Here is a 21663-nt window from a genome sequence, read left to right as displayed (position 1 = left end):
GATTGCAGGATGTTAGAGAGACAAGCTTGTCTCTCTCACGAACAGAAGTCAGTCAGATGAAAGATATTACCTAACCCACCTAGTCTCTCTAATAATTACATGATGTTTATTTTTAATCACATATAAGGAGGAAGATCAGATAATCAGTGTGCCTGAGAGAATGAACATCAGCTGTACTCATCCTTTTTAAAATATTTTTGGTTGAGTCTTAGAGTACTAGGATATTTGACTATCCAATACCCACAATAGAATTGAGGTAGCTCCAGTGCTTTTCTACCAGCTAGGACTTCCTGACCTCAGAGGAACAGAGAAGAGAATAATAACCCTGATGCTATTGTTCTGGCCTCAGGACTCCTGGGAAGGAAATGAAGACAGGTACTGCAGTAGCATCTTTACCCCAATTTTATTTATATATCTTAGGTACTTAAATGGTCCCCATTACCACAATATCCAAGCGCCTCAGAGTCTTTAATGTGTTTACCCTGCCAACATCCCTGTGTGCTAGGTAAGTACTATTATCCCCATTTTAGGGGTGGGGAATTGAGCCACAGTGAGATTAAGTATCTTATCTAAGGTCACACAGGAAGCCTGTGACAAAAGAAGGGAATTAAACTGAGATCACTGGAGTTCCATGCTAACACTCTAACCATTTGGCTGGTCTTCTTCTCTAGATTATGCTGCTAAACTGACGTAGATTCCTGTCCCAAATGTCGTAATGGGATTTGGATTTAGTGTTTGCTGTGTGACACAATGTGAAACTCTAAGGGATACACAAAAGTACACCCCTGTTGTACATAACTCCATGCTTGTCTCTGGATAATACAAAGGCTTTGCTGTGTTCTAGGGTTTGTGATTCATAGGCTTTCCTGTCTTCCTAACAAATGGTGTCAAAATAGCTCTGTCTGGATGTCAGGCTTTCTGGAGTGGCTCACCAACGTGGGTGCCAATCTCAAGGCAGACTTTTACAAACCAGGGCGCAAACCTGAAACTGGTTGTGTGTTCTATAATTAGAAGTCACCAGCCAAGTATTAAGTGTGAACTCCTCAAGCACTATAACAGCCTTAACATGGAATCATAGACAGTCCCCTTGGGCACTTCAGTTTATCTTGCCATCCAGGCAAGCCTGCTTTTGTGTCAGATGGCCCCTTACACCAAAAATCACAACAGTATTCAGGTTACTACCAGACTAGAGGACCAGTCACTTACTCCAGGTCAGTTGTACCTTAGATCTCACCAAAGACAATGGTTGTAGCCAATCCTATGTTAAACATACTAAAGGTTTATTAGGAAAAAGAAAAGAGTTATTTACAAGGTTAAAGCAGGTAAACATACACACACACAAATGAGTTACAGTCATAGGTTTCCAAAAGTAATAGAAGCTGCTGTAATATTCAAGCTCTTTATATCCTTTAGAGCTAACCTAGGCTAAGCAGCTTGGGGATCCCTTTCTTATGCTTAGAAATACTGCCCTCTCCAAATTCCAAGCAGTACAGTGAGATAGATCATTCAGGTCAGGGATTTTTATTTGCTTCCCCCAGAGTTCAAACGGTGATGGGGTGAAGCTTTGTGCATGTCCTTTTTTAATGGATATGGGGGAGCAATTAATAAAATATTTTGTCAATTGATGTTCCACAATGGTTCATCTGGTGTCTACAGGCCTTTTTTTGTTGGACAGGAGATGATATCTCTAATGGTAAATCACTATTTCACACTTGGTAATGCATCTATCCTGACTCTGAAGCTTTCCAGTTTCATAGCAGGCACTTTTATAGTTATAAAGCAAAGTTACATATTACCCTATGACATGGAATACTGATATTATAAGTAAGATTAATGCATGCAGCAACTCACAAGCATTTAATAAATTCCAAGCATTAAAACACTTCTTTATAAATTTAGTACCTGTTTTAACAATACTAACACACAGGTGAGTCAGTCTGGTTTCCAGCTATGCATTTATCAATATTCAGTGAGGCTTATGGGCCTTAACGTGAGCTGGCTCCTGGTCTGCCAGCGTCACACTATAAGGTGGTGATTCTGTCTCAGGTAACATGCCTGAAGCACATCATCTGAGAATTTACAATCTTAAATAGAAAACAGTCAAAGAGAATGGGAAAAAGACAAAATACTTAAACTTATTTCTCAAGCTATTACTTATCATTAAGGCTAAGATTTTTGTGTCGGATATTTTTAGTAAAAGCCACAGACAGGTCACAGGCAATAAAGAAAAATTCACAGAAGCCGTGACCTGTACCCGACTTTTAATAAAAATATCTGAGACAAAATGGGAATTTGCAGGTCTCCACACCGCCTTCAGCAGGGCAGCTGCGCGGTGACTAGGAACTCCAGGGGTCCCCACCATGAGTTGGATGTCAGAGCTCCAGGGTCCCCTGCCATCCAGGCCTGGGAGCTGCAGGACCCCCATTGCCTGAAGTATCTGGGGGCTGCGGGGTACCCCCGTGGTCCACAGCTCCGTGAGTCCCGTGCAAGCCTTGGCAGCTAGGAGCTGCGGGGTTCCCCCGCTGTTTTCAGCTCTGCAGGCCTATGGCATCCCAGAGCTCAGAGGTTTCCCCGCTGCCAGCAGCAGCCAGGAGCTGTGGGGTTCCCTGCCATCTGCAGGAGCTGGGAGCTCCAGGGTCTCCCCACTGCCTGCGGCAGCTTGGAGCTCCAGAGGCCCCAGAAGTGGCAGGGGTACCATGCATCTCCCTGCCCTCCTGGGTGGCAGGGGACCCTGCAGCTCCCTACCACTGCAGGCTGAAGTCATGGAGGTCTCTGGAAGTCACAGATTCCATGACTTCCGTGACCTCCACGACTAAATCGTAGCCTTACTTATAACTTCTTTATTGCTTTATTTCTCTGCTCTGTGCTGATTGTTTAAAAAAAGCTTTATACTGAATCTGCCAAATCTTTGTTTTTAGAAGCTGGCCTGCTCATGACATGTGAGAGATTGAGAGGAAACATTCTACGCTCTACGATTCTGGGGGGACTGCATGGTCACTGTGCTGCTGAATTTGCCAAGCTGACCAAACAGGAAATTAAATTCAAAAGTTCTCGGAGCTTTTCCTGTGTATCTGGCTAGTGTATTGGAGTTCAAAGTGCTGTCCAGAGTGGTCACATTGAAGCTCTCTGGGATAGATCCTGGAGGCCAGTAGCGTTTTTTTGCATCCACACTACCCCAAATTCAACCCAGCAAGGTTGATTTTAGTGCTACTCCCCTCGCCAGGGAAGAGTACAGAAGTCGATTTGAAGAGCCCTTCAAGTCGACAGAACAGAGTTGGTTGTGTGGATGTATTGGATTTTAAAATCGACCTAATGCGGCTAAATTCGACCTAACCCCATAGTGTAGACCAGGCATTACTTTACACAGGTTTACATTAATATATTTCAGTAAGTGATTTCAGCATGTACTTTGAAATCTTATATTCTAGATGTTGGCTTCCTTCATGTTGAGCTGTCTAAAGATCAACACTGCACTTGTTTTGAACCTCAAGAAATATAAAATGTTCAAAAGAGTTTTTGCCCTTTTGTTGTCAGGTTACATATGTAGAGATCCTTTACGCTGGACTGCAAAAGATCTGTTAGAGAGCATTGCTCTTCCCTCTGTTTGTGAAATTGTTCATTGGGGAAGTTGATTAAAATTCTACTCTTTCACACCCAGAATATTCTTTCAAAGAAAGAGATGGAAGCCCCGTAGTATGAGGCATTTGAAGGTAGAATGCACAATTTTAATGGAGCATATCCTGGAGGGAACTCTCTTGCCTTTGTCAAGGTGATGAAATATCGCAGATGACTTAATACATCTTTTTCTGTCTTTTAATTTCTCTTTCTCAATCAAACCCTCAGACAGCTCATATATTTTAAGACCAGAAGGGAACATCAGGATCATCTAGTCTGACCTCCTGCACATTGCCATCCACAGAACCTCACCCGCCCACTCCTGTTTTAGGCCCATAACCTCTGGCTATGTTACTGAAGTCCTCAAATCTTGATTTTTAAAGTTACAGAGAAACCAGCATTTACTGTAGTTCAAATCAGCAAATGACTCTGTGCCCCATGCTATAGAGGACGATGACAAGCTATCAGATTTTGTCTCTGACTGCTAGGTCAATTTTTTAAATTTTTATTTATTAATTTATTTTTGCATATGTCATTCCCATCCTCAGACTCAAAGCTGAAGAACAGTGAATTTTCCCTCTCTAAACAATATGGATATTCAGACATCTTTGCCTCCTGTGCTTGTTCATTTGTCTGTGTTGGACAAAACCAGAATGTGCTGGTAGAGGTGTCCCCTTCATTTCATTCAGCAAAGCATTACTTGATTAAAGGACCCCTCTCTTCAGAATCTGTGTACAGAACAACTGATGGAAAGATCCATTTCTCTTGGAGTTGAGCCAAACATTCTGGTGTGTTCCCTCCAGGTCCCTTATCCCTAGCCCCAATTGGGGCCTGTCAGCTTTGATTCCTTGGCTTGTCGAACCTGGCAGCAGATTCTCCATTTTCTGGATCTAATGTCCCTAAGGCACAGTCAGATTCTGCTTACTGATTTTAAGTTTGTTATTCTGATAGTCTGAATGCTGGCTGGTTGATGTATTTGGATCACAATTGCTCTGTAGAATGCTAGATGATTCTGATGGAAAAGCAGGAAAACTTCTCTGTAAAATGGAAATGGTTTTCCATCTAGATGACAGAAAGGAGCTGATTCTTAACACTTTTCCATTTTCTTTGTTCTGGACTACCAGCTGTATCTCAAACAGTATTGTCTCTTCTTCAGTTCCATAAGAGTGCATCTGGCTACAGTTTTGGCCTTTCACCCATCAGTTTGACTCTATGTTCCTTCAACCTACAATGACAATAATTTTAAAAGGCCTATTTCACTTATTGCCTCCTGCTCGGAAGCAGCCTCTGTCCTTGGACTTTAAATGTAGTACTCAACAAATTAATGTTTGAACCATTGTCAGCATGTTTGATGCAGCATGTCTCATTGGGATCACATAATCTTGAGTGTCTCAGAGATTCAGGTATTAATAGCACACCCATTATATATATCATTCCATAAGTACAAGGTGGTCTTCTTGCTAACAGCTCAGATATTTGTCAAAGATGATCCCTATTTTTCTCTTCAACCAAGCCGTACCTTTATCATTTCCCCCAAGCCTCATTCTCTGTCAGTGGAAGTTTGGCTACCCTGTTCACATACTAAGAGGGCCATGAGTTACTGTCTAAACAGGACTAAGTAATTCTTCATAACGGCTAGTTTATTTGAAGTTTATGGAAATAACCCCAGAGGATCCTTGTCTCATGCTATATGATCTGTTAATATTTTTTAAATGAGCTGGAGCCTTGCTTCATTCAATGTATAAAAGGCATTTCTGCCTCAGTTGAGAGCACATTTTTTCTTTCAATAAATCCTGGACTCTACTAAAAATGAGGTTAAATGCTGAAATTGAAAAATGAAGCACTCAGAAGTCAGGAAATACCCACATTAACAAATGATGGTTGTCTTAACTCTACAGCCTTTTCTGTATGCATTATTAGAGAGTCTTTTAATTACATGACCACATATTTGTTTTTGGTCAAGATCCTATCTCATTCACAGTGCTGGTTGGATGGTACACAATGAATGAGGCAGGAATATGTTGAGAATGAGAAGATAGTTTTGCTGATGTTCTCCTTAATTTTGGCCAAATTCTGTTTTACCTACCACATAGAGAGATTTACACTGCTTTAACTAAGGACATGTGTGGACCTCCAATGGACCAGAGCGTAGTGGTTTGGTATGTAGTATAAGACAGAAAGGGAATGTAGTGAATAAAGAAGCATTTGTTGAATTTTGTATTTGCTATTTGCAACTTTACTATTTTTTTAAAATGTTATTTATATATCTATAATGTATGTATAAATATAAATTTATTACAGCAACCTCTTAAATGAAAGGACCAGAAATTCCTCATGAAGAACAAGGACATCATTTTACACACTTGAGTAAAATTTAAAGTCAATTTTTTTAAAAAAAATTAAAATTAAAGAAATTAGAACTCTAGTAATTATAATTACTATCTACGTAGTGCAAATAATGATTAACACTTTCCATTATAAATCCCACCCACATCAAGGCTCTAGGATGCTCTATAGTTCATTTATATTATATATGTGGGTGGGATTTATAATGGAAAGTGTTAATCATTATTTGCACTACGTAGATAGTAATTATAATTACTAGAGTTCTAATTTCTTTAATTTTAATTTTTTTTAAAAAAATTGACTTTAAATTTTACTCAAGTGTGTAAAATGATGTCCTTGTTCTTCATGAGGAATTTCTGGTCCTTTCATTTAAGAGGTTGCTGTAATAAATTTGATGTCTTTAATAGCTATCCTGACAAATTATTATATCTGTTACTGTAGTTTAAAGTACCAACAAAGTAATTAAAAAAGTTGAATATGTGAACTGCAGCTTCAGACATATTTAATAAGCTGTGAAATAGAATGTAGAAGCATTTACACATGGTATACCTGATGAAGCTAAGCATCCACAGTGGTTTTCCATTATTTTTACTTTTTTTTGTGGAGTAATATACAATGACTTCAGAAAGGTATATTGTGGTAATAGCTACAATGTGGTGTTTGTCTTCATGTGTCACTTCAATAAATATTGTAACACAAATTGCCTTGAGTCTCTGCAAATCATGTAGTGTTGTCTCATACAGAAGTAGCAGTGTTAAGTATTGAGCGATTTAACAGGTTTGTATAGTAATACTTCTTTTGTTGCTGATTTGCCTCTCATACTAGCATATATCTGGCTGAGATTTTCTGCTTCAAGTTTTAGTTATTTCTTTGTGCATGGTAGTATTAAGAGAAGGCAGCTCAGAAGTAGCTGGTCAGTTACACTCGTGAATGTGTGTATTCCAGTTCTTGAATAGACTGAGGTTGGGATTTTCAGAGGTGCCTAAAAGAGTTATGTGGCTAACTTCCTTAGGCTCCTTTGAAAATCTCAGAGCGAGATGATAATTTTTGTCAACCCCCTTGGATTTATCAAATATGAATTTTACAGTTGGGGCACTTTTACAGTTGTTTCAATAAGGCCATTGTTTTGAGGATAAAAGTATTCCTGTTTTTTCTGTTAGTACCTGGAATTCAAAAATTCAAACCCTGCTCCTAACACAGTGTACACATAGTGTCTCACCCCCACCCCTTTTCTGTGTTTTACCTTTAATGTTATCTTTAATAGCAAGAAACAGCTGCAATCTAAACTGTGTCCTGAATTTAGCTATCCCTTGGTTTGCTTTACCGTGAGTGATCCCTTCTGCCCCTACTCCTAATTGTCTTTGAGTCAGAGAGACACTCAGGCTGTCTACACTACACTGTATTCCACTATATTCCATTACACTACACTATATTCTACCTCCCCCTTCACCCCCTCCCACTATATTCCATTACACTACACTATATTCTACCTCCCCCCTCACCCCCTCCCGAGTGACATAAGTGTTACATTGGTAGCAGGGCCGGCTTTATAGACTCATAGACTCATAGACTCTAGGACTGGAAGGGACCTCGAGAGGTCATCGAGTCCAGTCCCCTGCCCTCATGGCAGGACCAAATACTGTCTAGACCATCCCTAATAGACATTTATCTAACCTACTCTTAAATATCTCCAGAGATGGAGATTCCACAACTTCCCTAGGCAATCTATTCCAGTGTTTAACTACCCTGACAGTTAGGAACTTTTTCCTAATGTCCAACCTAAATCTCCCTTGCTGCAGTTTAAGCCCATTGCTTCTTGTTCTATCATTGGAGGCTAAGGTGAACAAGTTTTCTCCCTCCTCCTGATGACACCCTTTTAGATACCTGAAAACTGATATCAGGTCCCCTCTCAGTCTTCTCTTTTCCAAACTAAATAAACCCAATTCCTTCAGCCTTCCTTCATAGGTCATGTTCTCAAGACCTTTAATCATTCTTGTTGCTCTTCTCTGGACCCTCTCCAATTTCTCCACATCTTTCTTGAAATGCGGTGCCCAGAACTGGACACAATACTCCAGTTGAGGCCTAACCAGTGCAGAGTAAAGCGGAAGAATGACTTCTCGTGTCTTGTTTACAACACACCTGTTAATGCATCCCAGAATCACGTTTGCTTTTTTTGCAACAGCATCACACTGTTCACTCATATTAAGCTTGTGGTCCACTATGACCCCTAGATCTCTTTCTGCCATACTCCTTCCTAGACAGTCTCTTCCCATTCTGTATGTGTGAAACTGATTGTTCCTTCCTAAGTGGAGCACTTTGCATTTATCTTTATTGAACTTCATCCTGTTTACCTCAGACCATTTCTCCAATTTGTCCAGATCATTTTGAATTTTGACCCTGTCCTCCAGAGCAGTTGCAATCCCTCCCAGTTTGGTATCGTCCGCAAACTTAATAAGCGTACTTTCTATGCCAACATCTAAATCGTTGATGAAGATATTGAACAGAACCGGTCCCAAAACAGACCCCTGCGGAACCCCACTTGTTATACCTTTCCAGCAGGATTGGGAGCCATTAACAACTACTCTCTGAGTACGGTTATCCAGCCAGTTATGCACCCACCTTATAGTAGTCCCATCTAAATTGTACTTTCCTAGCTTATCTATAAGAATATCATGCGAAACTGTATCAAATGCCTTACTAAAGTCTAGGTATATCACATCCACCGCTTCTCCCTTATCCACAAGGCTCGTTATCCTATCAAAGAACGTTATCAGATTAGTTTGACACGATTTGTTCTTTACAAATCCATGCTGGCTATTCCCTATCACCTTACCACCTTCCAAGTGTTTGCAGATGATTTCTTTGATTATCTGCTCCATTATCTTCCCTGGCACAGAAGTTAAACTAACTGGTCTGTAGTTTCCTGGGTTGTTTTTATTTCCCTTTTTATAGATGGGCACTATATTTGCCCCCTTCCAGTCTTCTGGAATCTCCCCCGTCTCCCATGATTTCCCAAAGATAATAGCTAGAGGCTCAGATACCTCCTCTATTAACTCCTTGAGTATTCTAGGATGCATTTCATCAGGCCCTGGTGACTTGCAGGCATCTAACTTTTCTAAGTGCTTTTTTACTTGCTCTTTCCTTATTTTCTCTTCTAAACCTACCCTCTTCCCGTAAGCATTCACTATACTAGACATTCCTTCAGACTTCTCAGTGAAGACCGAAACAAAGAAGTCATTAAGCATCTCTGCCATTTCCAAGTCTCCCGTTACTGTTACCCCCTCCTCATTGAGCAGTGGGCCTACCCTGTCCTTAGTCTTCCTCTTGCTTCTAATGTATTGATAAAAAGTCTTTTTTTTCCCCTTTATTCCCATAGCTAGTTTGAGTTCATTTTGTGCCTTTGCTTTTCTAATCTTGCCTCTGCATTCCTGTGTTATTTGCCTATATTCATCCTTCGTGATCTGACCTAGTTTCCATTTTTTATATGCCGCCTTTTTATTTTGTAGGTCACGCAAGATCTCGAGGGTAAGCCAAGGTGGTCTTTTGCCACATTTTCTATCTTTCCTAACCATCGGAATAGCTTGCTTCTGGGCCCTTAATAGCGTCCCTTTGAAAAACTGCCAACTTTCCTCAGTTGTTTTTCCCCTCAGTCTTAATTCCCATGGGACCTTGCCTATCAGCTCTCTGAGCTTACCAAAATCCGCCTTCCTGAAATCCATTGTCTCTATTCTGCTGTACTCCTTTCTACCCTTCCTTAGGATTGCAAATTCTATGATTTCATGATCACTTTCACCCAAGCTTCCTTCTACTTTTAAATTCTCAACAAGTTCCTCCCTGTTGGTTAAAATCAAGTCTAGAACAGCTTCCCCCCTAGTAGCTTTTTCAATTTTCTGAAATAAAAAGTTGTCTGCAATACAGTCCAGGAACTTATTGGATAGTCTGTGCCCCGCGGTGTTATTTTCCCAACATATATCTGGATAGTTGAAGTCCCCCATCACCACCAAATCTTGGGCTTTGGATGATTTTGTTAGTTGTTTGAAAAAAGCCTCATCCACCTCTTCCGCCTGATTAGGTGGCCTGTAGTAGACTCCCAGCACGACATCACCCGTGTTTTTTACCCCTTTTAGCCTAACCCAGAGACTCTCCACCCTTCCGTCTCCTATGTCCATCTCCACCTCAGTCCAAGTGTGTACATTATTAATATATAAGGCAACACCTCCTCCCTTTTTCCCCTGTCTATCCTTCCTGAGCAAACTATACCCATCCACACCAACATTCCAGTCGTGTGTATTATCCCACCAAGTTTCAGTAATGCCAATAATGTCATAGTTGTATTTATTTATTAGCACTTCCAGTTCTTCCTGCTTATTACCCATACTTCTTGCATTTGTATAAAGGCATCTAAGATACTGGTTTGATCTTGCCTCCCAGCTTCGCCCTGACCCTCCTTCCTCTCTGCCATTATAGCCCGTGCTCCCTCCTGTTTCCAACCCATCTCCCAGGTCTTGTTCCCCACTTACCTGTGGGCTTTGCTCACCTGTCCCCGTCGAACCTAGTTTAAAGCCCTCCTTACTAGGTTAGCCAGTCTGTGCGCAAATAAGGCCTTTCCCCGCTTCGAAAGGTGAATGCCATCTGTTCCTAGCAGTCCTTCCTCAGATAGCATCCCGTGGTCGAGGAAGCCAAAGCCCTCCTGGCGACACCATCTTCGCAGCCAGGCATTCACCTCCACGATGCATCTGTTTCTGCCCGGACCCCTACCTTCAACAGGAAGAATCGAAGAGAATACCACCTGCGCTCCAAACTCCTTAACCCGTACTCCCAGAGCCCTGTAGTCACTCTTGATCTGCTCAGCGTCACACCTCGCAGTATCATTTGTGCCCACATGGATGAGTAGCATGGGATAGTAGTCAGAAGGCCGGATAATTCTCGACAAAGCCTCTGTAACATCTCGGATACGGGCCCCTGGCAGGCAGCATACCTCCCGGGATGAACGGTCAGGGCGACAGATGGGTGTCTCCGTCCCCCTCAGCAGAGAGTCTCCAACCACCACTACCCTACGTTTCTTATCAGTGGTGGCAGCAGACCTCCCAGCCTTAGGGGTACGAGGCTTCACCCCCTTCACTGTTGGGGGTGATTTCTTCTCTCCTGTATCAAGAAGAGCATAATGGTTATCTTTTACCACAATAGGAGGGTTTGCAGCAGCGGTGGAGCACTGCCTGCTGCTAGAAGTAACCAGCTGGCTGTGTCCACCCGAAGCCTCCTCCTCCACTGGTGTGTCAGATACACCCTGAGGCATCTCCTCATCATAGGAAGTGCAGAGCCCCATTCGAATACCAGGCAGCGGTCTGGGTCTTTGGCAGCACTTTGGCAGCAGATCCTTCACTTGCTCTGGGTCTTCCATGGCACTGAAGGGCCCGCCACTGAAATGCCACCGAAGACCCGGAGCGAGTGAAGGATCTGTCGCCAAAGTGCTGCCAAAGACCCGGACCGCCGCCGGGTGAGTAAAAATTAAAAAGTTAGGCACTCTTCTTTAGGGCGCAGGGCCCTTTTAGGCTCAGGGCCCGATTCGAGTTGTCAGAGAAAAACTCAGTTCTCGCTTTTTGTTTGGGTGCAGCAGAGTCAGATACTTTATTCTGTTTAGCAGCTACAAGACGGAGAGAGTACACTAGGACGTAGGGTCTCCCCTTCCTAGACCGGTCTCTCAACAGGTAAACAATTACAGCAAGCATTTATACTTTTGTTATAGACAATAATAAGCAACAGCTGCCTTTTGTTTATACATAGGTCATCCTGATATCTTGTTTTTCTCACTTAGGAGACGCCAGTCTACATATTGTATTATCTACACAAGGTCGAAAAACAACTTTACACACAGTTCTTTTCCACTTGCCTCACACAATCCTTGCTTTTACAAATCTCGCATTATTAGCCTAACTCTGGGTAACAGAGACTGTCATGCATTAAGATCCCCTACAAATCCATGTCAGTTCTTTCTGTATTTCCACAGAGTGAATCAGGGGAATCGGCCTAAAGCTGGCCCTGGTTGGCAGGAGAGCTTTCCCTGCTGACATAGCTTATGCTGCTTGTGGAGATGTTTTTTTTTTATGCTAATGGGAGAGCTCTCTCCTGTTTGCATAGCGTGTCCTTGCCAGATTTATAGACATGGCCTCAGTCTGGACAACTTGGTCTGTCTGCCAGAGTTAGCTAGCAGAATAGCTCTGCATCACTTTGTAGGATTCCAGCAGCTGTCAGAGGGACAAGGTGGGTGAGGTAATACCTTTTTTTGGACCAACTTCTGTCAATGAGAGAGAGAATCTTTTGAGTCACACAAGGTATGTTTACACAGCAATTAGACACTCACAAGTGGCTGGTGCTAGCCGGCTTGGTCCTGCAAGGCTAGGGCTGTGGGACTTCATTGCTGTGTAGACTTCAAAGGGCTTGGGCTAGGACCCTGTAGGGTGGAAGAGTCCCAGAGCTTAGCCTCCAGTTTGAGCCTGTTAAGTCTACTCAGCAATGAAACAGAGCCCGAGCCCTGCAAACCCTAGTGGCTGGCAGGAGACAAGTCACTGTTTTTTCCTTGCTGTGTAGACATACCCACAGAGCTGCTGTTCAGGTCCTGTCAGAAATATATTTAAAATTTTGTGCTTTAGTCAAATTGACAATTTCCTTTGAGAAACACTGAGGCCCATTGTTGGAGATAATCCTTTCAGGGATTTCAAAAATATTAGATGAGTAAATCTGTGAATGGGCAAATGAGGTATCTGCACAAATGGCTAATAAGGGGTGTTTGTATCAAAAGTTACCATGCAGTTTACAACAATTAGCAAACTGTGAACTGTAGCTGCATTTTTCCATTATTTATATCACTGTGCCCTTGTGTGCAGAAAGTCTGCAGGAGAACAACTAAAGAGTTTTGAGCCTGGAACTCAGTTGCATAATGTTGTCCAGTATTTAGCTCATAGTGATCTGATTCTTCTTTCTCTAACGTTCTGGAGATTCCCTCTACTTTTATATAATATAATAATATATATCCGTTTTATGTGTATGTGTGATGGCGTTCTTTAGCCTTTTTATTTATTTGTTTAATGGGTTGTTCTTGGAATAGATAAGGTGAATTTTCACATGTTGATATTATTCAACTGAATATATTAACTGTCAGTGTAACAAAATATTGAAATAAATTACTTTAACTGGTCATTTGAGTTATTTGCAATTCTTGCTATTTTTAAAATGTATATATTATTTACTGTAGTAACCTTTAACTATAAACTTGTATGGGATTAAGTAAATAGTTTTTTCTTTTGAGTGTCTTTTATCCATCCAGACAACAATTCTTCAGTTGTTTCTGACTTTACACAGTTAGGCACCATCATCAACTGTCTGTTCTTTAGATTGAATTTATATTATAGGTCATCCATTTGGTTTCTTAAAGCTTTACAGTCCTTGATAATTTTTGTTATCATGTCTGAATGCAAAATAGCATGCACAGCTTAGAAAGTCAGGTCATATAAATAATGAGTTAATAGTTTGGTCTTTATTCACAAACTTTATAACTATTTTTAATAAAGTTTGTTAATTAAAATGGTTTAATCTGGTGCTTTGTAATATCATCAGCTGTCTCACACATGCTTTTCTATTGGTAGAAGATTTGAACCCATAATAAAAATCTCTTGGTGGTTTTGACCAACATTATGTCTAGTTAATATGAATGAAATAAATTTTGTACTGATGACATAAATGTATTTGTTTTTAATAAATAATATATAATTTTTAAATTAGGCTGCAAAGTAATATTGGCAACAGTGCTTGCAATGGAGTCACTTCCCTGCTCTTCTGAGGATGGTAGTCAGCCATCACGTGGTAAGTTTCCTATAAATACTTTGTATTGTACAGTTTTCAGTTGGTTCAGACTTTAAGCCTTCAAACAAGATTTAAGTAATTGCTTTATTTTAATGGTTTTTTAACTGTTCTTAATATGTTTTTTGCTTGCTTAGCTCTCCTTATGCCCACAGTGCTGCTTCACAATCCTGTTGTGGAGGGAGTGCTATAGAACGCCTAAACTCAAGCCACTACCTACTCTTGGCTCTTCTTCCCCTGAAGTTAGAGTTCAGTTCTTCTGTCTGGAAAAACTGAAATTGATTAGATTTGAGACTGTGTCCTTTTAAATTAAATTTAAAATTCTGCAGAAAATGATGAGTGGGACCCCTTTCACCAAGGTACATTTCCTACTTGCCACCAGTGAGTGGATTTGTGAAGTCTTGCTTGTAACCCATGGTTACAATCTATTGAAGAGAAAATTGAGCAGTTAGAGGGTAATTTTCTTTATCTAATAAAATAAAAGAATTTAAGAATCCAATTTTTAAAAAATAAGAAGGAAAAGTGAGCTTGCTCAGTTAAACTAGTGATATGAAGAAAATTAGGAACTGCAACGCTCACAGCAATATTAATTTGGCCATATCCTTCATGTCTTTGGAAATATATTTCAAAAAGATTAATCTAGTACAGATTTAATAAAGAAATTGGGAATAGAAGATTCTACATATTTACAATAAATTAGAAATAATGTTATTCTAGGACTCTTAACTCTTGCATTTCCTGGTATTTTTCCATTTTAATTGTGCAGCCTTTGAGCCAGATAATGCCTTTTAGGTACTGGCCCACATTATGCATGATGTAGAACTGCAGTACTTCAGAGGGACCTGCAAGACAGATTGTGCCTCAGAGCATAGGGGGAGAGCAACTGCTGCGTTACTGGTTAGGAGAGTGCGGCAGAGGTATGGCTAGCTAGCTATCTCCAGATACAGTCATCTGTGTTTCCTTCCAGAGGCAGTGTTGGATGTTTATTGTAGTCAATTATAATGTCAACATTTTCTGCAGGGTATCATTCCTATCCTGATAATGCCCCTCACCACAAATTTTGGTTAAAAGGTCCTTGGTTTTTATCTGGAATGGATTACAGTCATTAGAAAAGTCCATAACATTTTTGTTTCATTTGACACCAAGAGATTAAGTGAAACTTACTCCAAGAGAATTGTATATAAATGACTGTCTTGTATCATATTCATTGTTGCATCTTAATCTGATTTATTGATTTATTGAATCTTCAGAGCATATGAAGGTATATGTAGTCTCAGGTACATCAGTGACAGTAGCTAGCCTTACATCAGTTTATATCCAGGAGTCCTGCAGGACAGCCACATGACATTCTCTATATTTTCTTCAAAACTCTCATTTAGATTCAGCAGCTTGGCATGATTCCTGGTTTCTTCAACAGATGACATTTTGGGTCAGAATCTGATACCCTTACTTAAGTTGTACAGTCTCTTAGGCCTGGTCTACACTGCGAGGGAGGGGGATCGATCTAAGATATGCAACTTCAGCTATGAGAATAGCGTAGCTGAAGTCGACATATCTTAAATCGAATTAAAATTACTTTGCATTCTCGCGGTGCTGGATCGATGGCCACCTCTCCCCCGTTTACTTTGCTTCTGCCTCTCACACTGCTGGAGTTCAGCAGTCGACGGGAGAGCGATCAGGGATCGATTTATCACATCTACACTACGCGTGATAAATCGATCCCCGATAGATCGATCACTACCCACCGATCCAGCGTGTAGTGTAGATGTACCCTTACTCAGTAGGTTGATAAGATACTGCTGCATTTGAATTGAGTAGGGGACTCAGGGAAACCTTATAGTTTTTTAATATGTTTGCTTAAAATGATTTATTCCTGGGATAGTTTCACTGCCCCAAAATGAAAATCATAGAATATCAGGGTTGGAAGGGACCTCGGGCGATCATCTAGTCCCCCGCCCTGCTCAAAGCAGGACCAATCCCCAGACAGATTTTTACCCCAGTTCCCTAAATGGCCCCCTCAAGGATTGAACTTATAACCCTGGGTTTAACAAGTCAATGCTCAAACCACTGAGCTATCCCTCCCTGCAAAAGTCTTCTGGAGAATGCGGGCATTGATCTTGCTACCTCTCGCATGCTAAGCGAGCGCTCTACCATTTGAGCTAATTCCCCTTATGCAAAAGGATTGTTTCTATGCTTTCATTCCTCTAAAAAGTAGAAGTGTACACTGGCTAGAGCTAGGGGTAGTATATGCAAAGCTGCCAAGCAGGTCCACCAGAGATATTCTTTCACCTTTTCTGTTCCACTTTGGGCCTTTCTAGAGCAGAAGCTGGCACTTGTTTCCTGTTACTTGTCATTGTCATTTTCCTTATTTGGACAATTATCCACTAAGGGCAAGAAATAAACCATCATACTCATTTCACTTGTAATGGGCTGTAGATGGAGGAACGCATTAAATTGCTTTTTGGCCTCAAACTCCTTTGTCTTGTTTGTCTGTCTGTCTGTCTCTCTCTCTTTTTTTTTTTTTAGTTTCTTCCTCTTTGTATTTTTCTATACTTTCTTGAGTTTCTCCTTTCATCTTTTAGATTGTATTTTTAATCCTCTGCCAACTTCTGCTTGCAGTTTCTTAAAATCTGAAATGTGATGTTTGCTGTTGTAAATGACAATGGCTAGAACTTTTGTGCAAAATGCAATCACATTGTTAGAGCTAGTTGCTATGTTTTCTTAATCATAAAACCAAAATGTATTACTTACAAATGTCAGCATTTTTTCCATTAATTTTCATGTGGCTTTTGGTGTGTATTTTGTTTTCAGGTAAGAATAAAGAGATGCTCCTAGGTTACCCCACCAGGCGTCGCAGTTGTGCTTTGGTAAATACTCCATCTCCATGTGTTAACAAAGCTATTCATCACATTCAAGAGCTGGAAGTAAAGATAGAAAGCTCCTTTCAACAGGTACTGTATGACTGAAAAATTGTCAAATATGAATAGAATCTTGGATCTGAATAGATAACCAGATTGTATCTTTGAAAAGGATTACTCTTTTTTATAATAATGGAAAGTAGTATACTATTTCTAAACCAGTGTCAAGCTAGTTCATTTATCAGTCAAGGTATCTTTTTAGCTATGTACAGTCCTGGAGGGTCAAACTACCTCATTAAAATCAAGCTGTCCTCTATCTGTTTCACACATCATCATCCAAAAGCACATAGAGGACATCTTGATTTTCCTAAGCCAGATTGTTCCAGTATATTGCATGGTATTCAAAAAACTTTTTTTGACACTAAATCAACTAGATAAGTAAATTGATCTATGCACCTCTGTGTCATTTCTAATAAGTGATTTTGTTTTTTTAGCAACATTTAATAGTTGTTTGATTTAAAAATAAAAGGCAGTGTTTCTTTATTCTAATGTCCACTAAAAAAAGCATGAGTTGATAAAAATTCTACCAACATATAACCAGGTAAGAGAAAAAAGACTTACGCATCTTCTTTTCCTGGAGCTTGGTATGTTGGATTTCCCAGACTTTGGGAGACTTTGCAGGAGGATTGGAAGGTGACTTGCAGCAGGCATATACATTTTGAAAAAGAATATGAGTAGGGAAGCTAAGTTGGGAGAAAAGAAGACATGACGGAAGTGAAACATACTGGCAGATAGGTAGAAGAAAGGTAAAATGCATATGTGTGTGTATAGGAGATTTGCCACACACTTGTCTGTGAACATGATCAGGGTCATTGAGAGAATATACTCTTATATGAGGAGGTTTTTCCAAATAGCAATTAGCAAAGTTAAAGAGAGAACCTACCCTGTCTGCTTCATGTTTTTGAAGAAAGTGGAGAAACTGTGTGAAAGGTACATTACAAAATTGGGTAATAGATAATGTGTATAAAATGGCATCTATATTGGTATTCCTTTGCATTGACAAAGACTGTTTTTGAGTACTAACATTATTTATTCATAATTTTTGGTGTGGTATGGAACAGCTATTAATAGAAGTTTTTTTAAAAAGACTCTTATTTAGGGTTGGTTATCGATTATCTTATTTAACTGAAAGGATGTTAGAGTCCATATATATTTGAGATCTACACAGTTCCGAAGACACATTAGCTATAATCATTTTTAAAGCAGGTAAAAACAAATTCATGTTTATGTACATTGACATGGCCCTCTTGCAATGTAAAGTTTAGTGACCTTTTACATTAGAAAACATGCATTTGACCAAGATGCCTTAGTGAAATTTATCTTTTATGTTTGCAGCATGATTGTATGCTTGAGAAGGAGAAAATTCCAGGGTAAGAATTACACATGATTTTTATTTTAATGTCAGATAATTGTTTAATAAGTTAGTCTACCTAAAAACCACACTATATGAACTTCAGCATTTCACACATTTTCCAGCCTGCTTTGAATGGAACTATAATTACCATACTTTTTTTTTATACAGCATTTTGGGGAACTGGATGACTCAGGGGATCAATAATGATATATGGAGTATTTGACCTAAATGACCCATTGATGTCAGAGGGATCTGTTAGGTGCTCGTCACGTCTGAAAATCAGGCTGCTTAGTTAGGTGCTAAAATATGGAAGTTGTAGTTTTACTGTAGAGTCTCATTTTTTAAAATCTTAGCCTTGAAGTATTAAGTGTGAAGGACAGACTAGTTATGATAAACCATACTTCATTGCAGTGCTCTCTGATATTTGTAAACTCATGTTGTTCTGTGTAAATTTTCTTAAACTTTCTTTGATTTATATGTGTAAGCAGAGTCAGGATGAGCTCTACCCTGACATCTGGTGGTGAATTGTGGCGAGTAGTGGAAAAGACCTTCAGGGGCTAGTCTTGTTTGTATAGGCACACCCACCCCGCCTAGTATGAGCCCACAGCCACCCAAATGGTCACTTTGGCTGCTGTGGGATCCCTAGTTTCTCTGTTATGGGCAGGAAGAATAAAGTGTTCTTACCCTGATTATGTGAATCAAGGCCAATGGAACTGTTTTATGACAGAGGGACTCACCATCACCTAAGTAGCACTAGCTAGACAAGGGATATAGGTTCCAAAACCCAGTGAATTGAGAGAGACTGGGGACAGGTATTTTTATCTAATGGTATGGGCCCCTTTTGAGGGCCTGAAACGCCAGTTGTACCACCACTACCACCTCCTCCTCCTCCTCTCTCCTCTCTGTTGAATAGCAGAGCTAATTTTTATTCCATTAAGAGTCTAGTTACAGGCTGCTGTGCTGAATTCACTTTGGGCCAATGGTGCACCAGCACTAAGGCTCCCCTACTAAGAGCTGAAATGACTAAAGAGCTAAAATTACTAAGAGCTGAGATCACTGAGTGCTGTGTTAACTACTGTGGGAGCCTGAAGATATATTGCCAAGTGGATAACAGAGCGGAGCAGTTTGTGGGATGGTGAGTGGAGTGAAGCAGGGCAGAGCAGTTTGTGGAATGGCTGGTGGAGTGGAGCGGCTCTCCATGGGGTTCTGCTGCAGTCGGCCTCGGACCATGTAAGGTGCCCCCTTAACACCCTATATGCCCCTTTCCCCACCCAGCCTGGGGGTGTGTGTAAAACTCTGCAGATAAACTTTCAAACTCAGGGGCTGCACTGACCAGGGGCAGAAACTTTTGGGTTGGACTTTTGGGTGACTTCTGGGTTGCTGGACTCAAGAGACTTTTGGGGTGTTGGACTTAAGACCCTGAGGGGAAAAGGATACCACCAAACTTACTTGGGGTGGGTCTTTTGCTCATGGTTTGTGTTATGAATCCTGTTTGCGATGTTTCCCCAACATAATGCCACATTGTTTCCCTCCTTTATTAAAAGGATTTTGCTACACTCAGACTCCGTGCTTGCAAGAGGGGAAGTATTGCCTCCTAGAGGCGCCCAGGGATGGTATGTAATTGTCCTAGGTCACTGGGTGGAGGCTCAAGCCGGTTTTGCATTGCATTATTGAAACGGAACCCCTAGATACTGAACCTGGCCCTTGTTGCTGCCAGCTCAGATGGGCAGAAGGGAGTTGCCTTACCAAGTGTGAGGTCAGTCTAATGAGACAAATCAATTAACAGTAGGATACCAAGGGAGGAAAAATAACTTTTGTACTGGTAATGAGAGTGGCCCATTTCAAACAGTTGACAAGAAGATGTGAGTACCAGTCGGGAGAAATAAGTATGGGGGAAATTAGGTTTAGGTTTTGTAATGACCCGACCACTCCCAGTCTTTATTCAGGCCTAATTTGATGGTGTCCAGTTTGCAAATTAATACTAATTTTCTGTTAATTGAATTGTCTTGTTAGACTAACCTCACACTTGGTAAGGCAACTCCCATCTTTTCATGCATTTATACCTGCTCCTGTATTTTCACTCCATGCATCTGATGGAGTGGGTTCTAGCCCACAAAAATTTATGCCCAAATAAATTAGTTAGTCTCTCTAAGGTGCCACAAGGACTCCTCATTGTTTTTCCTTGTTTTCAGTTTCCTGAGATCCAGGAACGCTCCATATGGCTGGGGAAGCATGAATGGGAAACTAACAGGCTCCCAAGCTGTGCATTGAGTTCCCTCCTCCTTTCATTGAGTCTGAATGTTCTGCTTGGGCTTCTTCTAGTGTTCTTAACAATCTTTGAACTTCTCAGTTTCTGTTGTTTTCCAGGTGTCTCCAGTAGCAGTCCTTGGCTGATGTTCCAAATCCTATTTTTCTGTATCCCTTTCTTCAGATTCTGGTACCTCCTTCCAGTTTCACAAGACTCTACACACACTCTAGCCTCCCCAAAAATTCTTACAGTCGCTGGTCCTTCCAGTGTTTCCTTTCCACTCCTTATTCTTTCCTTCCTCTTTCCAAACTTCCAGTCTCTTTAATTCCCTTCCTATCACTCCTTCTTTGTGCTGTCTTCCTTAAGGACCTCAGCTCTCTGTCTTCTTCCCTCTCCCTCAACTTATCCCTTCATTCATCTTCTCTCCATATCTGGGGTCTTAATTTTCTGAAGGTGTTAGCTGTCTGGTGCTGTGACTGCAGCTGTTTTTAAATCAACTATGTGTCCTTCCTCCCATTTCACTGTCAGCTCTATGTTCTGTCTTTCTGGGTCTCTTTCGTACTTCCCTTTGCACTGCAGTTAGACGAGAGGAGTGGGAGCTGAGATGGGCTCAGGCTGGGAGTGGGGAAGAGAAAATTCTACTATGGGCCCTCCGTTCACCCAATAGTGGAGGTCAGCGTCTGGCCTCCCAGATTCTGCATTACCCAGAATCTGTGTCCAGGTTCCCTTCTCTCCTCATTTCCTTGGTGTTGGTCCCACTTCCCACTGTCTATGCAAGCTGTATAGGGCAGATGGAAGGATGTACTGACACATGTGGGAGAGCTGATGGCTGCAGTGCTGTATGTGTAGAACATAGCAGAGGAGCCTCTATGGCTTCAGCAATTGAGCATAAGCACAAAATGCCTGTGCGTAAGACCCTAGCTCCTGGAATCATGTGATTATACCAGAATTCCAGATTTCATTTAATAAATAAGTTTCTAGCCCTCATGGTTGTAAAGAAACCCTTGAAAATGTGTATTAAGAGTAACTGATGCAGTGATGTCTGCCTGAATCAGCAGACAGCTTGAAACAATATCTCTGAGATGGAAGAGCTGCCCCATGCAACTCAACAGGGTGTTAATGCCGAGACTCAGAGCTCTAGGGTGCCCACCAACAGCATCCAAGCAGAGGACTCTGGCATCAAGAGAAAAATGCACTGGTCTCCTCCCAGCCCCCGAAACAGATACATACTGGGTGCTGGGGTAAATATTGGTAGGTCTCTCTTGTGCCATCCTTGCTTTTTGGGTAGGGAAAGGTGGGAATCTTCTGCTTCTCTGTGGGAATTG

General features: G+C 41.0%; 1 protein-coding gene across 1 annotated transcript in view; it reads left to right on the top strand.

Annotated features, from left to right (window-relative positions):
• The window catches only part of CCDC178 (coiled-coil domain containing 178), a 360418-nt gene that overhangs the window by 7469 nt on the left and 331286 nt on the right, over positions 1-21663 (top strand). Inside the window, exons 2-4 of the mRNA XM_030552997.1 lie at positions 13741-13821; positions 16630-16769; positions 18072-18106. Of these exons, the coding sequence (XP_030408857.1) occupies positions 13773-13821; positions 16630-16769; positions 18072-18106 (224 nt within the window). The 5' untranslated portion in view covers positions 13741-13772. The remainder of the gene's footprint in view (positions 1-13740; positions 13822-16629; positions 16770-18071; positions 18107-21663) is intronic.

Source organism: Gopherus evgoodei, chromosome 2, assembly GCF_007399415.2.
Source record: "Gopherus evgoodei ecotype Sinaloan lineage chromosome 2, rGopEvg1_v1.p, whole genome shotgun sequence".
Lineage (NCBI taxonomy): Eukaryota > Metazoa > Chordata > Testudines > Testudinidae > Gopherus > Gopherus evgoodei.
This window is presented reverse-complemented; position numbering and strand designations above follow the sequence as displayed.